Source organism: Aedes albopictus, chromosome 1, assembly GCF_035046485.1.
Source record: "Aedes albopictus strain Foshan chromosome 1, AalbF5, whole genome shotgun sequence".
NCBI classification, from domain to species: domain Eukaryota; kingdom Metazoa; phylum Arthropoda; class Insecta; order Diptera; family Culicidae; genus Aedes; species Aedes albopictus.
In genome coordinates this window covers 211,495,878-211,516,874 of record NC_085136.1, presented here as the reverse complement: position 1 = coordinate 211,516,874, position 20,997 = coordinate 211,495,878, and the positions used below count along the sequence as shown (strand labels likewise).

Sequence of the window (20,997 nt, the reverse complement as noted above, 5' to 3'; positions counted from 1 at the left end):
CGAAACCCCTGCTTTCAGTGCCATCCCCTGAACTGTTGGAATGTTGGTCTCGGTAATCGTGACCAAAGGAATTTTCTCCTTACCGTTTTTGTTGGCTTTCTTCTGGATGCCGGCGGGCGTGTCAGCATCACAATCGGTAAGAGTGCTGAACTTGTTGGAGGTAGCTACGTTGTAACCACGGTTGAGGTTAGAACACGTGGCATTTTGTTGGTCTGTCGAGGCCATGATGGGAATCTCGTGCAATGCCGGGGAGTTCTGGTATTCCATCAGAGGACGGCGGACTTTTTGGTTTGGGCCATTTGGCACCTCACCGTCTACCGTAACGGTCGAACTATCGCGTTTATGACCAGCGAGAGCCGGTGCTGGATCGATGGTGTGAGGTGAACCGACGATGGAAGGTCGCGAGAACAATAGACGTCCGAAATAATAGATCGAGACAAAGCGTTATCGAAAAACGTCCGATCGCACCGAGAGCACGACTTGAACTGATGATGGTCACAAAACATTTTGAGTTTTGACTAAAATCGCAAAAATACCAGTTCAGTTGCTATGATAGTGCTCTGGAGTGTGGATCAGTATCAAGTCGTTGCCGGTCACTACAGTGATAGTGACGATGGTGCAAAATCAGTAGTCAACTGACATGACTGATATTTGGCAGCTCTGATAAGAACCTCTGGAGAAATTGCAACAATAATTTCTGAAAGAGTTCGTGGAAAAAAATCTTACAATAAAGCTTAGGGGAACATCTGAAACAATCTCTGAAAGAATGCTAGAATCTTAATAAAAATAAAAAACTCCTGAAATTACATACTTTGAAGACATTTTTGGATGAGATCTTGGAGAAATCCCTGAGTAAATGCTAGAAGAATTACTTGAGAATTTTTTAGAAGCATTTCTGAAGAAATCCTAAAGTAATACTCCGGAAGAAAGTCCCTAGAGTTCTTAAAAAACTTGGACTAGTTATAAGGAATTAAAGGAGGAATTCCTGAAAAATTCTCTGAATAAATCTCAAAGACATACATGGACAGGATTTTCTGTCAATGTCCAGGGACATTGCCATGGGAAAAAAAATCTAAAGAAGCACATGGGAAGCAGTACACCGTGTCCAATAAGTTCTCATACAAAATCAAATTCAATTCATTTCACACGCCATTTCATTGTTATTTCGTCGTATTTTAACGAGTAATGGTTTTAAGTTGAAACAAATTAGGTTCCTGTCCTCCCCATTGCTAGTAGCAATTATGACCAGAAGAGAAAAATTATGAGATCATGTATTGGTAAAGTACGAAGCCGTTTTATTTGGTACAAAATAAATCATAAATTAAACAAAAATGTCCATTTACCTGTTTCAATGAGATTTGTTGTGTTAACGAAGCATGACTGCATCTTATCAGGTTGATTCACACCATTCTCACTTATAAAACATGCTTGTATTCATATTGTGGTGAATTTTGTCCAAAATTTACGTTTTATGAAGTTTATCTTTGATATATCGGTTATTTCATGAAAATCAGCCCAAGTTGAGCTTACTTGCAAATTTCTTACGATATCATCACTAAAACTGTATTGTTTCAGCCTTAGTATATCTATTTGGTACATAACTTGGGATACAAACTCAAAATTTATCCTTATGAACTCCATTTCGCTACCGTAGATTGAAAAAAAATTCGATTATTTTTCTTGCGTGCCGGAGAAAACGGATTTCAGAAATTGGAAGTGTACTGCTAGGCTTATAAAAACAAATAGAAAAGAAAGTTATTCTAAACCGTATGCTTTATTTAATCAGTATTATGTGGCCTTTCAATACATGTATTCATTTTGAAAAAATGAATCACATATGTGGAATAAAATGACCATGCTGAGGGTGACGGGTTCGATTCCCGGTCGGTCCAGGATCTTTTCGTAAAGGAAATTTCCTTGACTTCCTTGGGCATAGAGTATCTTCGTGCCTGCCACACGATATACGCATGCAAAAATGGTCATTGGCAGAGGAGGCTCTCAGTTAATAACTGTGGAAGTGCTCATAGAACACTAAGCTGAGAAGCAGGCTTTGTCCCAATGAGGACGTTACGCCAAGAAGAGAGAGAGAGATGTGAAATAAAATGAAATTTTCTAAATTTGTATTTTGTATGAAAACTTATTGGACACGGTGTACATTCTAGTTCTCCGACGAATCTTAAGAAGAATTTCTGCTGAACACATAAAAGGAACTCTTGCAAGAATGCCCCTTCCGTGCTAATTGCAGAAAAAATCATGAAAAAAAATCATGGAGGATAGGCTGTCAAAAAAAAAATTAAAGATTTGGGGATTTTTTCTTATAATCGCACGTTCATAACTCAGGAACGGAGAGAAACCACATTATGAAAATTTCACAGAATATAGCTTGTGTAGCTTCCATCCGAAATTTTTTTTTTTTCGATATTTTTCATGACTTCCGAAAAAGTTCTTCCGACTGTTTTTTAAATTGCTGAGAAAATTCGCTTATGTTTTCACAAAAAGTGTGTCTACGATGCTTCGTTCTTGAGTTATGATTTTTTCAAAACAGGTGGTGTCTGTGGAAAATGATTGTTTTCCACTGGAGTTTTGCGGAAAATGAGGCGACCCTGATTTTTTTCAATTTAGTTTTTGTTCATATATATATATATATATATATATATATATATATATATATATATATATATATATATATATATATATATATATATATATATATATATATATATATATATATATATATATATATATATATGAACCCTATATGTGAAAAAAAACATAAAAAAATCTGAGAACCTACGTACCAATTTGTAGAACATATGGGGAAATAGGAGGTTCGCTCACATTTTCATGGATATTTCATTGTTGCGGTCAATGCACACCTTAATATTTTAATGTTTTGAAAAGCTTAGACTTTCAGCTTCCTAATGATGAGTTCAGATTTGAAATCGGTGGTTTTAAACACAGCGAAAATCGCGATTTATTGATAAAATGCAAAATGGCGGCCAATTTCAATTTCAAATAAAAGATCTATACTTTTCCTTCATAGAAACGTGAAGTTTTGTACATATTACAACATGAATTTTCGAGATATTTCGCGATAAATTAGGTGCAATTTTATTAGCAATCGTAATTTTTGTCACCTTGTCAGCCCCTTGGCAAGCAAGGGGTCCATCAATTTAACCTAACCAAAGTGGTTTTCATCCTATTTTATCATTTCCTAGCGAATAAGCAAGAAAATTTGCAAATCCTAGACTTCATGTTAATAGCGGTTTCAGCGAGAATTACCCATATGCATTATAGCTTCAGCTGTGTGGTTACTTACTAGGGCCTAGCAAGCACTCGGCCTTTAATTCGAGCTTAGTAAATGCAAGAAAAGACATTAAACCATATCCATTTCTTTACAGGGATCCATCTACGACTGGGTCAGAATGCACCGGTTACACCACGAGAAATTCCGCACCCCGGACGATCCATACTACAGTGACAAGGACTTCCTGCATGCTCAAGTGTTTGCCAACATCCGCAAGCTCAGCCCGCGTCAGGAGAAACTGCTCGAACAGATCGACATGCGCGATCTCGAGTCCGACAAAATTGTCATGTTCCAGAAGCGTTTCTACTGGCTGCTCTATCCGATCCTGTTCGTCCTGCTGCCAATCAACGCCCCTCTGGAATACTGGGGTGATACCGTGCAGGCTGCGATCTTTGTTGCGTTTTCGTTGCGTTACCTGCTGGTGTTGAACGTTGCATGGTTGATCAACTCGGCTCACTTCATCTGGGGATTGGACAAAAACCACAAGCAAAGTGATTCTAACATGGTTTTCGTTGTTACAAAAAGCTATTGGCCACAGTATCATTACCTGTTGCCGTTTGACTACCAGAGTGGAGAATTCGGTAACTATGGTAAGTTCTCAAAGTACTGTTTTCCATATTGCTACATGATATTGACCAACCGAATATTTTAGGATCAGGATGCACTACTGCCTTCATTCGGGTTTTTGCTGCTATGGGCATGGCAACCAAGCTACAAACCATGACCACGGAAGCCGTTAAGAAGGGACTCACGATGGCCGTGGATAGTGGAAGACCAATCGTGGACTGTTTGAAGCAAGCCGGAGCAGAGGATATGTGCAATTTGCAGCGTGAACATTATCTCAAGAACGAGAGACTACACTGATTGAAAGGCACTGATGGCTATTTAGCTTTAAGACGATGTGAATCTTTGTACACTGATGGAATATTAATTTATTGCAAACATTTTTGTTGTCGAAAACCCCTTATTTTTGATAAAAAAAATATACATATACGTCACACCAAACCAGTAAAAATTTTATTGAATGACATATTTGGACGTTCATCATTTCAGTTGATGCTAATTAGTTTTCAGCTGTTTAAGTTAGGTGCATGTGTGTGTCAGGTAATGTGCATGCTTACACTGCTTATACCAACAGGGTTTTGTAACGAAAAGTATCGACAGGACAAAGAACGTGGAACTATTGACTTTGCATTGCCATATCCCAGGAAATAATGTTTTGGTTCATTCTTTCTTTTTGCATCATCATAATCCTTCACTATCCTAAAAACGTGTACGTGCCCGTTGGAATTCCATGCAGCTTCCGCTGAGAACGAGGCGGATACATTAGTTCCACATTTTCAACTTGTTCCGGTCCCGTTTTGATCGCAGATTGGCTATGTGTACCATGCCCTTGTAGCGAGTTCTCTCGGAAGCTCGGCAAGATAGCAACATTCTGTCTCTGGCAAAGTTGTTCAGAACAACATCCACTTCCTGGCGATGGATTCCGAAGTTCCAAATTACACAGCCGCGTGGCGATCTGTAAAGCCTTTTAAACACTGCATCCATTATTAAGGCTCAAATGAGAATCGCATATCATTCAAAACTGAAAAAGCACTTTTCTCCAGAATGACGAAAAAGCGAACAAAACTAACGTGTCCGATTGTCATAATTGACTAAATAAACAATCGGACATTCTTATTTTCTTCGATTTTTCGATCATTTTGGGAAAAAGTGCCTTTTTAGTTCTGGAACATTTGCCATTCTCAATTGAGCCTTAAGGAATATTGCGGTATGACTCATATTTAATTTGTTGCTAATCGATTATCCTGTCACAATTGAGCTGTGATGGACATTGGTTGATAAAACACTTGATCCCAACTAGGCACAACTCGATTTATAAAGTCTAATAACCTATTGGGATTACTTTTCCAAAATACAAAGGGCTTTAATAACCCTTTTCCAAATATTGACAACCTTTGATTGGACAGCACTCCACAGCTGCTGAATAAATTTTCAGCGGTTACATTTTCACCTTTGAAAAAAAACGACACTCAGATGATTGGATGTTTCCAATCTTGTATAGATGGTACCTACTGGGGCAGTGACCGGTCATCAGGTCCGTTATTACCCTCAGGCCTCTCTTGCTCAAATTTAGCATGTCCTGGCTTTTGCTGCACTCGGCCTTATAAATCTTTTTGCTTGTCTGGAAGTATCCGTGGTATTCCAATTGGATTCTACCATAGATATTTCCGATGTTTTTAGTTTCATCCTAAGAGTACACTCAGGAACACCACAGAATGGTTCAGGGCCTATTAAGCTCAATGCTGCAACCTGTCTGGCTCAATTGTCGGAGTTTTCATTTTCCTGAATTCCACAATGGCCGGGCACCCAGTAGGAGAAAGTGGGGTGCCATTTTTCAAACTTTCATCGTTTTCAATGATAATTAGTCTCCTTTGTTAGGCTTTCAAAGTGGTAACAGCAACTAGACAATATTTGCTCGATACTTCAGCAAAAATATTGACTAAACTATTGCATTTTCATCGATCTTTAGCGATTTTAAAAACTGGTTCGTAAAACGGAAATCGTGCAAAAAGCCCATCTGCCATGGGGTAAGATGCCACTTGATGAAAACCAGTGGCGATTCCCTAACCTCAACTCTACCTGTTCAACGAATGCAAATACTTGGTTTTTCGCAATAAATTGGCGTGTAATTTGTAGAAAATGACGAGAATAGTTGTTTCCGCTCATTTTCAATTTGATTCGGATCCTGAATTCTCCGCAAATGCAACTTTCAGGGTCGTTTTCATGTTTTCATAACATTCAAAAATTACTTCCATCAATTTTCGGGCATTTCCGACTCCCTTTCCCTCCTCTTTCACACTTTTCGTATGCTCAATAAAAGGAGTGTAACACCCATCGCCGCAAAACGGTGGCCGTCATATTTGAATTACCCCTAACATGGATAGCGTGGACATCAACAACCATGCGCCTCCATGTGTGCCTCAATCTCGTTGGAAACACTTGGCTGGTAACAAACTCACCAGAAAACCTGCAAGCACAAAAAAACCGGAAGTTGCCCATTTTCATTGGGAAATCAAAAGTTTTTCCGTGGGTTTGGCGGCCTATCTTCTAGAAGAATGTTTGATGCAAACATATCTTGTCACCATTCACCCAAAGTAATGATCAAGTTCCACTCAGGAATGATTTTATGAGTTGGGCTATTTTGGGCTTTGTTCCCCTGTAATGTTACTTCGTTCCTACTGGACCTTCAGAGAAAGAATGCATTCCCACACTAGCTTGGACTGACGCGTATTCAGAGCAGCTTGACTGTCTGAGAAGATGCTGATTTTTGCAAACCTGTAATTTCTCCTCAGACAAGTATTAGCGCACTCTAATATGGCTTGAATTACTGCTTCAAACACAGAGGGACTGCATCCTATTGGTATAGCTGTACTTATACTGGGGCCAAAAACCCCAGCACCAGTATTATTACCCATCGTAGACCCATCAGTAGACAACACAATAAAACCTGGACGTAAACTTGGCCCACCTGAATCCCAAATACAGCGGCTTGGTTTAATCACATTAAAGGGAACATCATAGTTATTGCGAATGTGGGAGGTGCTGGCGAATGCCGATTCTATCAGCAGAAAGGAAAACGATTGAATTTTCCTACGATCAGATACAAAGCTACAAAACAGTATTTATTTATTGTTTGTTATTGTTTTACAGCTCACAAATTCGGTGACCAAACACGGGAAACTGGTTCCTTCCATGATTTCACCTCCGCACTACAGCTATAGATTTAAGTATCTGATCAATTGTTCAAGGCTTACATGTAGCCGCTGTTATGCTTAGGGATGCGCAAGATACAATTTTATTAAATTTCATCCAGCCACCTTCGGAAAAGCACAAAAATGGTCATAACTTTTTTGTTTTTCGATGGATTTTGATGAAATTTTCACAACTTCACAAAAAACTCTTCTAGTTTATGATGCCGGAGACATGGGTGCCTGGTCCACATGGTTCCGGAGTGTCTTGGGGTACCAAAATTGGCCACATACTTTGCGCAAGTATATCTCAAGATCCCGATGAGGTGGAAATATAATTTTCCCAGGATTTCATCTAGGACTCCCATCAGGAAACTCCTTCTGGAATTCCTTCGGCAATTTCTGCAGGAATTCTTCTGGGAATTTTTCTACGGATTCCTCCGGACGTTTTTCCAAGGTTTTCTACGGAAATTTCACTGAGAATTTCCCCAGGAATTCGTCCATGAGTGCCTCCGGGAATTTCTCCATGAACTCCTCCGGGAATTTCTTCAGGAATTCCTTCGGGATGTACTATAAGAATTGTGAGAAAAAAAAATCACGGAAGACTTCCTGAAGAGATTCCTGGAGAAATTCCCAGAGCATTTCTTGCAAAAAAAAAACAAACGTTTTCCTTTGAAAATTCTCGGATATATTCCTGGAGAAACTCCTGGATAAATTCCCAGAGAAATTCTTAGAGGAATTTTTAGAGGTTTTTTTGAAAAATAAAGTTACGGAAGACTTCCTGAAGGAAGACTTCCTGAAGAAATTCCCAGTGGATTTTTTCTGTAAAAAAACCCGGAAGTTTTCCTGAATAAAAAATCCCGGAGGAATTTCTGGGGGAATTCCCGGAGGAATGTTGGCGGACAGACGGGCGGACACCGGGACAAATCAACCGGAATTGTGATAATTAACGCGAAATAAACGAAATAAAACTGCGGACTGAATTTACAACGTGTTCTGTTTATTATTGTTACTTTGACGAATACAAAAGCAGTATGAAAAAAGGCAGGGTCGAACTCAGGTTCGTTTTAATGTTCTGATGTCCTTTCGCTCGGGGCGTATTCACGGTAGCGGTGGTACACACCAACACTCCTCCTCGTGAAGTAGCCTAATCCTCCAGCTTATCCTCCGCGGTTTGGTGTAGGTACCAAACCCATCTCTGCCGCAAACTTAGTCATCTTCGACGGTCCTAACGGTTTAGTCAGGACATCCGCGATCATATCTTCAGACGCACAGTAACGTAGCTCGATCTCCCCGGATGCACATCGCTCCTTGGTGTAGTGGTAGCGAGTGTCGATGTGCTTAGATCTGCGCTTCTGTTGATCGAGTGCAACGAAGTCCATGCACCCCTTATTGTCTTCGTGGATAATGGTTGCGCAGTTCTGATCCACGTTCAGCTCGCCTAGCAGTCGTCGAAGCCAGATCGCTTGTTGAGTCGCCTCTGACAAGGCTACATACTCGGCCTCCATGGTCGAGGTTGTTACGCTGGTTTGTTTCCGGCTGGTCCAGCTCACCGTTGCTCCTCCTAGTTGAAACAGGTAACCGCTGCATGACTTGCGGTCGCTAGTATCCCCGGCCCAGTCAGCATCGCAATAACCGACCAAGCACAGCTCCTCACAGTTTCTTCCACCAAGCTTCAGACCGTAGTCCATCGTATGAATCAGATATCGCACTATCCTTTTAGCTTCGAGCCAGTCCAGCTCCGTGGGACAGCTCACTCTGCGGCTCAGTATTCCTACGCACGCCGCAATGTCCGGACGCGTATTCGTAGCCAGGTACAGGAGCGATCCAATCAGCTTATGGTACTCGACGTTGTCCTTCAGGTTTCGACTCTCGTTCACCATCTTGAAGTACCCAGTGTCCAAAGGAAACTTTGAACCCTTAGCACCCTCCATTGCGATGCGCTTGATCAGCTTCCGAATGAAGACACTCTGATCCAACGTGAACAACCCATCAACACTCCGTGTGACACGAATTCCCAGAAAGCAATTGACGTTTCCGAGCTTGGAGATCTTCAACTTCTTCTGGAGCGCTTCTTCGATCTTCTGAATCTCCTCCTGCTGTGCACATCCGATCAGTATGTCGTCCACATAGGTCATCAAATACACCCAATCACCGCTACAGAGTCGCTTTCGATACAGACAAGTGTCGGCAGTACACTGTTCGAACCCCATTCCAACCAGAATCTCCGTGATCGTCTTGTGCCATACTCTGGCCGCCTGCTTCAGGCCGTAAATGCTTTTGCGAAGCCGACAGACTTGACCTTCCTTCCCTTTTACGGCAAACCCAGGCGGTTGCCGCATATATACCTCTTCCGCCAGTGTACCATATAAGTAGGCCGTTTTTACATCCAAATGCTTGACGATCCAGTTGCGATGACCGACTACAGTCAGAAGTACACGCAGAGTACACTGTTGAGCAACCGGAGCAAAAATCTCATCGTAATCAGATCCAAGACGTTGGGCGAACCCTTGCGCGACGAGCCTTGCCTTAAACCTCTCGACGTTTCCTTCCGCGTCGTACTTTCGCTTGTGAACCCACTTACTCCCGATCACGTTTCGTTTCGCCGGAGGGTCTACAAGCTCCCATGTCTGGTTGGACATCAACGAACGGTACTCCTCTGACATTGCGGCCATCCACTCCTTCTTCTCAGCACAAGTTATCGCTTCCTTGTATGTAGTCGGTTCATCGGTTTCGAGCGCCACCATGCCCATTACGTAGTCGTTGAATCTCGTTGGCAACGTTCCGCGGGTTGCGCGTCTTCGTTCCGGCTGTTCCGCCGACTGTCCGCCTGATTGTTCAGCACCCGCTCCAGGTTCTACGTCGGCACCACTTTCTTCTCCACTCGAACACACTTCCGAAGTATCATAAAAGTCCTCCACTTCGTCTCTTTCCGGTGTTCCGTTCGTTTTCGGCAGCGGGTCCAACTCCACCATCGAGTCCTCGGTGTCTCGATTCCTCTCTGCCACTTCCGTCGATTTTCCCACCGGAGGCGGTGCTTCCGACGCCGTCGCCCTCACCGATCCGAATTCCAGATCCTCCACGAAACGAACGTCTCGGCTTATGGTGATTCGCCCGCTGTCCGTGTCCAAGAAACGGTAAGCTTTCTGTTGATTGCAGTATCCCACGAATACCATCTTGCGAGCCTTCACTTCCATCTTTTTGTGCCTTTCCGCTGGTATCTGCACCCAAGCTTCACTTCCGAAAACCTTCAGATGCTCGAAAGATGGTTTGTGACCGTACCACCGTTCGAAAGGGCTCATTCCAATCGATCGCGAAGACAAACGATTTTGTAAGTACGTTGCAGTCAGCACTGCCTCGCCCCAGTACTTCGCATCCAAACCGGCATCCAGCAGCATACACATGGTCATTTCCTTGAGGTAACGGTTACGTCTTTCCGCCACACCGTTCTGCTGCGGTGAGTATGGCGCAGTAAACTGGCTGATGATACCCTCACTTCGCAAAAATCCCCGCAGCTCCTTGGCAATATATTCACCGCCGTTGTCCGACTGCAGCACTCGAGGAGTCTTCCCGATTTGTGTTTTGCAGAAGAGGACAAAGTCCTTCACCTTTTCAGCCACCTCCGACTTTCTACACAAAAGGTAAACAAACGCCACGCGGGAAAAGTCGTCAATGAAGGTAAGGAAATATTGATTTCCACTCGGTGTAGCTGTTAGCGGTCCACTGACGTCGGTGTGTACGACATCCAGTATCTCCTTCGACCCACGGTCGGCAATCTTCGGGAATGGAGTACGCGACATCTTCCCCTCCAAGCAGCACCGGCAGACTGTACGTACACCACAGTCCACCAGCTTCATACCTTCCGCAGCGCCGCTCCTGTGAACCGTCCTAATAGCTTCCACGTCCCGGTGGCCGAGACGCCTGTGCCACGTATGTTGGCAGTTGAGTGTGTGAGCACGCTGAACACCCATCATCGCTTGATCCGGAACACGAAGTCTGTAGAGGCTGCCGTAACGATCGGCAACAGCCGCTACCTCGCCGCTCTTCCTGACTATCTGGCAGCTGTGTTATCCAAATACAACACGGAAGCATTTCCCGTACTTACCGAGATCAGCCCACTTGCGAGCTTCGGGACGAACAACACGTCGGATAGGATTATGTCCACCGGAGATCCATCTTCCTTTACACCGGTAATCCGTCCGGTACCGATACCTTCCACCATGGCTTTCTCACCGTCGGCTAGCATCACGCTCATCCCTTTCGTTTCCTGTAGCTCGTCAAAGAATTCTCGGCTTCCCGTCATGTGCTTCGAAGCCCCACTGTCAACGAACCAGCTAGTGGGCTCCACTTTTCCGGCAATCCAGGCCAGAGGTCCGTCGAAGACGTCTTGTACCTGCTTCGCTTTATCCGACTCGTCCCTCCGTTGTTTTGCTTCATCCGGCTTTCTTCCGGACACCTTCTGCTGGCTCCTGCAGTTCCGCTTCAGATGCCCGGGTTTCTTACACGAAAAACATACCCGTGTCTCTTGGCTTCCACTGGCACCACTGTCGCTCTGTGGTGGGTGATTCTTCGGACGATAGTCAACCTTCAGTGCCTTGCCACCCGTCGCACCCGATGATCCGGAACGTTCACGTCGCTTCTCGGCTTCGGCGAGTAGCTTCGACTTCACCAGCTCTAGCGTTAGCTCGGCACTGGGACGCTGCTCCAGCGCGGTGACCAAAGCGTCGAACGAATCCGGCAACGAGCAAAGCAGCATCGCGACCTTCAACTTGTCCGGGATTGGATCTCCAACATCCGCGATCCGCTGCAGCAACTCCGTGAACCGCTGCAGATGTTCCTCCATGTCGGCATCTTCTCTCAACTCCAGGTGGGTGAGCTTCTTGAGAAGGTAAACTTCGGACCCCTTATCGTGGTAGTCCTTCAAAGCTTGTCACGCATCCTTCGCACTGGTGCAGCTTCTCACAAGACTAGTTTGGCTGTCATCAATGCAAAGGCCAATCGTCACACGGGCCTTCAGATTCGCCTTGGTCCAGTCGTCGGGGACCGGTTGTGGTTTCGCCTTGCTGATGACGTCCCATAAATCCTCCGGCACGAGCAACATCTCCATTCTAAACTTCCAGGATTGGTAGTTGTGATTCGACAACTTCGGGAGTGGGAACCGCTGCTGATCCGCCATCTTCTTCCACTCTCGGAACTCGTGCTCGCTGCGATGGAAATTTTCCCCAACACTTTTCCGACTTTTACGACCGAAACTTTACACGATTCGCGTTATTTTCGCCGGGCCCATAACCTGTTGGCGGACAGACGGGCGGACACCGGGACAAATCAACCGGAATTGTGATAATTAACGCGAAATAAACGAAATAAAACTGCGGACTGAATTTACAACGTGTTCTGTTTATTATTGTTACTTTGACGAATTCAAAAGCAGTATGAAAAAAGGCAGGGTCGAACTCAGGTTCGTTTTAATGTTCTGATGTACTTTTGCTCGGGGCGTATTCACGGTAGCGGTGGTGCACACCAACAAGGAATTCCTGGAAGAACTTCTGTAGGATTTCCCGGACAATCTCTTGAAGAAATTTCCGAAGCAATTTCTGGCGGATTTCCTGAAGAAATTCCCGAAGGATTTCCCGGATACATTCCCGGAGATATTCCTGGAGGAACTGCTAGAAAAATTCTTTAAAGATTTTTAACCGTGGCGCCACCTAGCGGACGTTTCTCGAACCAAAGACGCCAGTGCCAAATAGTTCTTAGCCTGCTGAACAACTTTGCTGAAAACGACATGCTTGTACCTCATTAGGGTATCAAGATACGCTACGTGTTTGAATTTTTCAGACACAATTCCCTGCCTAGCGGATAAATCCCAAACCAAAGACTTCACTATCAGATAGCTCTGAGCTTGCTGAAAAATTTTGCCGAAGACAGCATCATTCTATCTTATCAGGTTTCTGAGATATGAGCGTTTGAACATTTTTGACACTGGCGCCACCTAGCGGATGAATCACGAACCAAAGTTGCCGTTGCCAGTTAGTTCTTAACCTGCTGAACAAATTCGCCGAAGACACTATACTTCTACCTCATCGGGATCTTGACATATAGGCACGTTGCGCAATGCATGTGGCCAATTTTGGTACCCCAAGACAATCCGGAATCACTCCGGAACCATGAGGACTAGCCACAAGCTGTGAAAATTGCATCAAAATCCATCGAAAAACAGAAAAGTTAGGACCAGTTTTGTGCTTTTCCGAAGGTGGAAAATGTACGTTGGCTGGATGAAGGTTAGCAACAAACACGTTTATTGGAGTTCCTTATCTACCCGATCTACCCAAGATAGGATTGCATGGAAAACCTTTTTATTGGTGACAGGTTTCTATCATATGTAGGGTGCCAAAGTTTATTATCGGCAGATTTGTTCTCCTCGTCATGAGAGGTTTTTGTCGGCCAAATTGCCTGAAACTCATACAATTCAGCTTGATTGGGAAAGATTTGAGGCCAATTTTGAGTTCAATAGGTTTCAAAAAATCCCAGATGACGAAGAGAACAAAACGGCCGAAAAAACGTAAGTTCCGCTATTTACGAATGCAAGCGATCTTATTCGACTGATGGCAGAAGATATGAACAAATTGCTATCAAGTCAAGTACCGGTTCCATCGTCCGGGCCGAACTACTGTCCACATTATGATCGGCTGAACTGAAACTCCTGCTCTAGTAAATATCTCTGACTAATATACGCCAAGCCGAAGGCAGATACTGTCAACGACCAGCTCTAGAACATATCGCACATCATATGACGCGGACGCCCGTTCGTTCAGTCTGCAGAAGTCTACGACCGTGCGATGCCATCCTTCGTGCTTAAATGGTTCGGTCTTGGGTTCGGTTCATCGGCTGAGAGAAAATCCTCAGACGTTGCATATAATACGACGATCCTCCATGGATCGAGAGTGAACTGCAGTCCACTCAGGTAAGTTACAGGTAATGCCATTTTTGTTATTCAGAAAATGAGAACATCTACAAACACACCCTGGAGAGTGTGGAGAAGGCGGGGCTATAGCCGACCCACAAAACATCATTCTATCTCTTCCTTGCCTTTGCTATACGGATGTTAGGGGTGAGTTCATGAAGGAATGGGAGGGGAGTCGTGCGATGAGCTCTGGTTCCACTAGCGGTAAGTGTTTCAACAGCTAAAGCGACACGTTGTCCTCTTTCCCCTGAACGGATTAAGTCCTGTCTGGTTGAAACCGCGTACATATCTTCGTGTTTGCCACATTTGAGTGGGGCATGCTTTGAAAAACTTATCTGGGATGTGGTTTCCCGAGTGGAAAATGATCTTCTGGTCAAAATAAGCGAGCAATGCAAAAATGAAATATATCGGTGGATATTCAGGGTTTCACAAATTACGTGAGAGAAATTTATGCAAAGTTCCAAATTTTCAAATCACGATTATTTTTCTAAACTAAATCAGTGATTCTCAAAATTGCGATATCTCTACTGGTTTCTCGGATATTAAGCAAAATGTCCAATTTAGTTATGACTAACGACCCTTTATTTTGTACCACTATCGATCTTCAATTTAACATGCCTGAACAGCAATGAAAATTTGTATAAAAGAAAAAGAGTGAAAATTTTGTTGATGAAAAAGTGAGAATTAGAGAAAACAGTTTGAGAGAAACACATTTGGAGGAGAAAATACGAACGACGCACATAAGTAACAATTTGTCAAAGAGTTTCTAATTTCTAATGATATCTTGATCAGTTTCCTATCACATAAATTGTTAATAATAATAACCGAAAACCACAAAGTTAATATGATTATAATAAACTCCCTCAAAATAGCTTTAGACGTAGGTATATATAAAAAATCAGAATGTAGGAAACATTTCGAATTTCGACGTTTCTCCTCCACATTCTTTCTTTTTTTCAAACTTTTTTTTTCACTTTTCCACTTTTCCAATAACAATAATATTTCTCCACACTAAGTCCCGTAGTTGTACAGTAGACTGGGTCAACAAAGTCGATTTTTTAGAACAAAGCTTTTTGGTTTCTTTTTAGCGTCCAAAACAACTGTGCAGAATTTGGGAGCGATTGATTGCATCCTCGTATTCCGCATTGCGATTGAAATTTGTATGTAATTTAGTATAAGAAAACATGCTTTTTTGTATTTTTCTCATAAATTGGAATTTTTCGTCTAAAACGATCTAACTAATGACGTTGAAGTATAGTCTAGGATATGCCGAAAAACTTTGCCGAAGACCGCAAAGTGATCCGACACTTGTGAAAAAAGATATAACGAACAGATTACCTGGTGATACTTATCATTTAATATGTAAAGGAATAACATCAATAATAAAATCTCAATATTTGGCCTAAGTTACCGGGCGAATAACTTTTTTCACAAGCGTCGGATCACTTTGCGGTCTTCGGCAAAGTTTTTCGGCATATCCTAGGCTATACTTCAACGTCATTAGTTACGTGATATTAGATAAAAGAATTCAACTTATAAGTAAAATGCAAAAAAGTACGTATTCCCATACTAAGTTCGATACAAATTTCAATCGCAATGCGGAATACGGGGACGCAACCGATCGCTCCCAAATTTTGCACAGTTGTTTTGGACGCTAATATTAATTAAAAAAGCTTTGTTCCGGGTTGATACGATCAAATTTCAAATTTCTCCATACAACGTTGACCAACTCTGTACAGGCATGTTAAATTAAAGATCGATATAGTGATACAAAATAAAATTGGGCGATTAATCATACTAAAATTGGACATTTTGCTTAATATCTCATTAACCAGTAGAGCCAATTTGAAAAATAGAAAAATTGTTTTGAAATTTGGAACTTTGCATGAATTTCACTTGCCACCCCTTAATATTAATCGAAAACGCTCATTTCTGCGCAGCTCACTTATTTTGACCAGAAGATCATTTTCCACTAGGTAACTCATATCCCGGCAAGATTTTTCAAAACAAGTTCCACTCTACTGTGGAAGTGCCCATAGAACACTGCTTAGAAGCAGCCTTTGCCTCAGAAGTGCGAGCGTTACGCCAGGAAAGGAAGAGGAGGAAAAAAAAATGATGATAATAGGGAAGAACCGTTGATGTTGGACTTGTCTTTGAAATTATTAGGTAAATATGAAGCGTTAGCCACAGCAGAACTCCTAAGTATTGCTGACTGCACCCCAAATTGGACTGACACAATAGTGTGCACACACCTTCAAAGTGTGATTGCAGTGCAGGGTCACGTCGGATCGAGTTGAGGTCTTCGGTGCACTTATTCCTTGTAAATGGAGGAATAAGTGCACCGAAGACGTCGAGACGATCCGAGGTAAATGTGCACTTTTATCACACTTTTTACGCGTGCCAAAAAAAGTGTGATAGTCCAATTTGGGATGTAGTCTGCAATACATACTACTGTGAGAAATCCTCATGATATTGCATATATACAGTCCGGATTCGCTGGTTGGGTCACGACTGCGCCCCGATTAGCGAATCGTGTTCGTTCGTTGGGGCAACTGACAACTGATCAAAATGCTCTAGACACACGCAAGTGACGAGAAATACGTCACGGAACACTCAAATACTTGCGCAAACGTTCTGTATACAGGAGCTGTGATGCGATGCGGCGGCGGTCAGACGTCAAACTCGTTTTGACATCTATTTTGACATTGACAGTGCTTTTTAGTTGGGGTTGGGGTTCAACCATCGAGACAACCCATCTAACGAGCTCTCAACGAACGAATCGTCACTGTACCTATGAAATACTTCAACAGACAACGACACATTCCTTGCATTAAAATTTATGGCCGATTATATTGATCATAACCATTGAATTTAAATAAGGGATATAAAATTTGCATACAAAAACTTGCAGATTTGGCTAAAAGGTGAAAAAAAGTTTGATGTAGACAGCGGAATCGGCTCGCGTGAGCGAAAACGTGCAGAATTTATAATCAAGGTCACTATATTGGTTTAGAATTTTATATTCGCGGGCTTCTATGTAGGTATGTCCAACGAAAGGAAAGGGGTTACATTTTGAACCAATATGCGATTCCGTGATTCTCGTTCTAGTCGGAATGTGATGTAAAATAAGCAGCCATAAAAATTCTGGCATTTTTCGCACAGATTTGCATTTATTAGCATATGAAAAACAGCGGGTCAATTAAAAAAGTAGGAAACTAAACATTTTATGCTATTAAATCTGGCGCGTCAAATGGGACTGTGTCGCCACTTGTAATATATTTCTGAGAGCAGAGTTTTGAGAAACCAAATTTCAATAGTTTGGTCGACAACCAAGAACCGTTTCATAGTTCGGCCGTATCAGTTATCATCCATTTTATTTTATTATTTATATTAGCGTTGTTCATACATCACAGTAGCACTTTATTGTTTCATTCTTCAGCGATATCGCCATTCTTTTACCGTTTTGAAAATAGGTTTGGATAAATAATAAATTTTGACTCTAATTGAGGGGGTTAGAAGCAAAGAGGTGTAAGTGACAAAAACCCACTTTCGAGTAAATGAGGTTTAAAGTTTTTGACCAATTTTTCACCCTATTTTTCAAAACCAACCCATGATTTATTGTAATTTTGCCAATCATCGTAGAAACAATCTTAAAAATGTTCCTAAAAGCTTGAAATCTGAAGAATATAATGATATGCTCAGCTCAAAACAGACAAAATGGTCACTTACACCCCTATGATTCTGGGCCTCTCAATTACAAAAAAGTGACTGCATTTTATTTTATTAGTTTACGATGGAGTGTCGTTCATATATCACAGTATCGAGAACATGTTTTTTCCACATGAAGCAAATATTCTTTTTTCACTTGATTCAGATTAACACTTTAATGTTTGATTAACCCTAGTATAAATTTCGGAAGGTTCCCTACGTTTCCGGCCAAATGCACTGAGATCGTTCTCCTTTATTTTGGTATTTTTACGAGTGAAGCCTTCGAAGACTCCTTTAAGAATGGACTAGGATTCGTTATCTTCTTCATTCTGTTAACCCTATAAGGATGTTGGAGGATCAATATAACCCAGACAGGCGTGTACTACGCCGTCGTGGTGCATCTACCATAACATCTTAGGATGATTAATCATTGGTATGCTCTTTAAAAATAATCCGAGACGCTTTTGTACAAAAAAACTTACAATCAATAGGTATTTGAGTCGTTCTAAACATGATGAACAAGTAAAATTATTGCGAAGATTGCGAATAATTATAAGAAAACTCGCAACTGACTATACACCGCATTTAGTTCACCACTGGACTGCGCACTGAGTCTTCATAAGTTCGAAAACGTAAATAAAACTGCGAGATTGCATCAAATCAAATTGTTGTCTTCGGCGCACTATTTCTTCGATGTATGCTGAATAAGTGCTCTGAAGACACCAAGTTGATTGGATGCAATCGCGCACTTTTATTTGCGTTTTCGCACTCATGAAAACTAGTGCGATAGTCCAGTGGTGAACTAAATGCGCTATATAATGTTGTAATGTTTGACCATTTAGAAGTTAAAAGCTAGTGCAGTATTTAAATTAGTCTACGACTTGTGTTAAAATTAATTAATTCATCTGAACCAAACAAAAATAACATTTCAATTATTGTACAAATTTCAACTCACATTAGATTTGTACGCCAATAGCCTTAACTTTTGAACGTCACTCCATCAATCGTTTATTGTGTACAACAAAGCGTGCAAGTAGCGCAAAATTCATCTCATGTACCCCTTGATGTATGCAACTATTAGGGGGAAGCTTCCAATATTTAGTCTCATAGTTTTCGAATTTCCACACTTGAATAGACTTTTATTGTTATAGGGTTTGTAATGTCACGCTCCCAAATGCATCCTATTCGAAAACAAGCGATTACAGGATCGATTGATTACCGTTCTTTTACCTATCTGCACTTGCAGAGCCATTTCTTCAGAACTCCGAGTGCTTACAGGTCCTCCTCAAGCATGTCTCGTATCCGTAGAGTATTTAGCAGGTGCATTTGATGTGGGGATAAATCTTTTTATACATCAGCTTCTGCTGGAGTCCGTAGTAGGCCTGACTGCCACTGATTATGCGCCTTCGAATTTCACGACTCACATTGTTGTCATCCCTCAGTTAAGATCCGAGGTAGACGAATTCCTCCACCACCTAACAAAATGAAACAATTTTGATATGTTTGTATCAAAATAAGATTCTACGTGCAAGTTCCAATTAAAAATCTTTTTTTTACTACATCCAACCATACTTAAGTTACAGCGAATTGAAAAAAAAAGAATGAAAAATAGGTCAAAATTCAGACCTTGCGAAATGTTATTCGAGACGGTCCAAAAATTTACATATCTAATCCAAATCTCATCGATCATGCTTCATCCTTCCCTAAACTTGAACCGCAAATATATTCATCTCTTGTGACCATGCATACACGGAACCGCCAAACTACCCAAAATTAAGTTCTTTTGACGCAATCCCATAGTTCGGCCCAATAAGCCAAATTTGAGTAAATCGATTAAACTCACACTAGGTAAATTGCCTTCACCTCCAGCAAAAACATTTACTTAAGAGTAGGTAAATTCAACCCAAGACCCCCCCTCATTAAACCCAAATTTGAGTAAACCTGCATTTACCCAAAATTGGCTTATTGGGCTCAAGGACCCCCGTTGGTTAGATGCATCTCTGTTTGTTTTTGGCAACATCGGTGAGGGAAAGAGGGAAAACAACCTAATTTTGGGTAACTAGTTTAATCGATATACTCAGCTTTGAGTAAAATCGACCTAAAAATTAGGTAGTTTGATTTCTCCGTGTATGATGAGCGAGAACAATTTATTTATAGTGTTGAAACTTTTGCCTACACGGAACTACAAATCAACCCAAATTTAAGTTGTTTTGACGCAATCCCGGTCTTCCGTGGAATAACTCAAATTTGCGTCAAACAGCGAAAGTGGTGAGTGAGTAGTTCTCGTTTGAGAGCGGCAAAAAAAATTAACCCACTGGTAAGTTATTTTCACCCAATGGAGGCCTCAAATGACGCAAATTTGGGTTAACTCAAGAAAACCCAAATTTGGCTTCTTCCACGGAAGAGCAGCGGATGCGTCGGTGCTTCTCTCTTTGTTTTCGACAACATTGCGGTGGGGCGAGGGAGAAAACAACCCAACTTTGAGTTAAAACTAAAAGCAGTTTAGCCAAATTTGAGTTTTTAAAACTTATTCTTTGGGTTTTAAAATTTTTCCGTGTATCTTACAGACGTCTCTTTCTCATCAACTGTGATGAGGAAGAAATGAAACCAGGAAGGTAATCAAACTTGGCGTTTGCGCTCTTCCATTTGCGACATATTACTACAGAAGAGGTAGAAGCTCGAAAATGACATAAGGGGAAAGTCTTCGGTATACCAATCCGTGTGGTCAATCAATGATGTTTTAATAGGAAGCAATCAGTGAAGTACTAGATTGAAAGTAGTGAGCTGGATTTTTGTATGGTGAGATGATCAATTCTCCGTTTCTGCAAATAAATGCTGCAAACAGCGTGGGTTATATGATTTCTTGCCTAATTTGATGTTGTTTGAGCAAAACTTTGGGTAACTGTGTTGTTGAAGTTGCAAGAAATAAATAATACAACAACACAGTTACCCAAACTTTTGCTCAAACAGTATCAAATTAGGCAAGAAATCATATAACCCAAGCTGTTTGCACCATTTCATTGCAGAAACGGAGAATTGATCATCTCACCATATAAAATTCCAGCTCACTACTTTCAATCTAGTACTTCACTGATTGCTTCCTATTAACTCAACATATACATATTAAGGGAAGGATGAAATATGATCAATGAGATTTGAATACCTTACGCCAACTAAAATTTCGTGTCATTAAGGACAGACTTTGTTAGAATCCCAAAATGGCCGCCACAATGGCCGACTTTGGCACCTGCTCGCGATTCCGAGGGCAC

General features: G+C 41.8%; 1 protein-coding gene across 2 annotated transcripts in view; it reads left to right on the top strand.

The window, feature by feature from the left end:
- LOC109412429 (acyl-CoA Delta-9 desaturase-like) overlaps nucleotides 1-4,321 on the top strand; it is a 55,921-nt gene extending 51,600 nt beyond the window's left edge. For both annotated transcript variants that reach the window (XM_062846196.1, XM_062846197.1), the window contains exons 4-5: nucleotides 3,402-3,897; nucleotides 3,960-4,321. In XM_062846196.1, the coding sequence (XP_062702180.1) occupies nucleotides 3,402-3,897; nucleotides 3,960-4,171 (708 nt within the window). In that variant the 3' untranslated portion in view covers nucleotides 4,172-4,321. The remainder of the gene's footprint in view (nucleotides 1-3,401; nucleotides 3,898-3,959) is intronic.
- The last annotated feature ends 16,676 nt before the right edge of the window (nucleotides 4,322-20,997 follow it).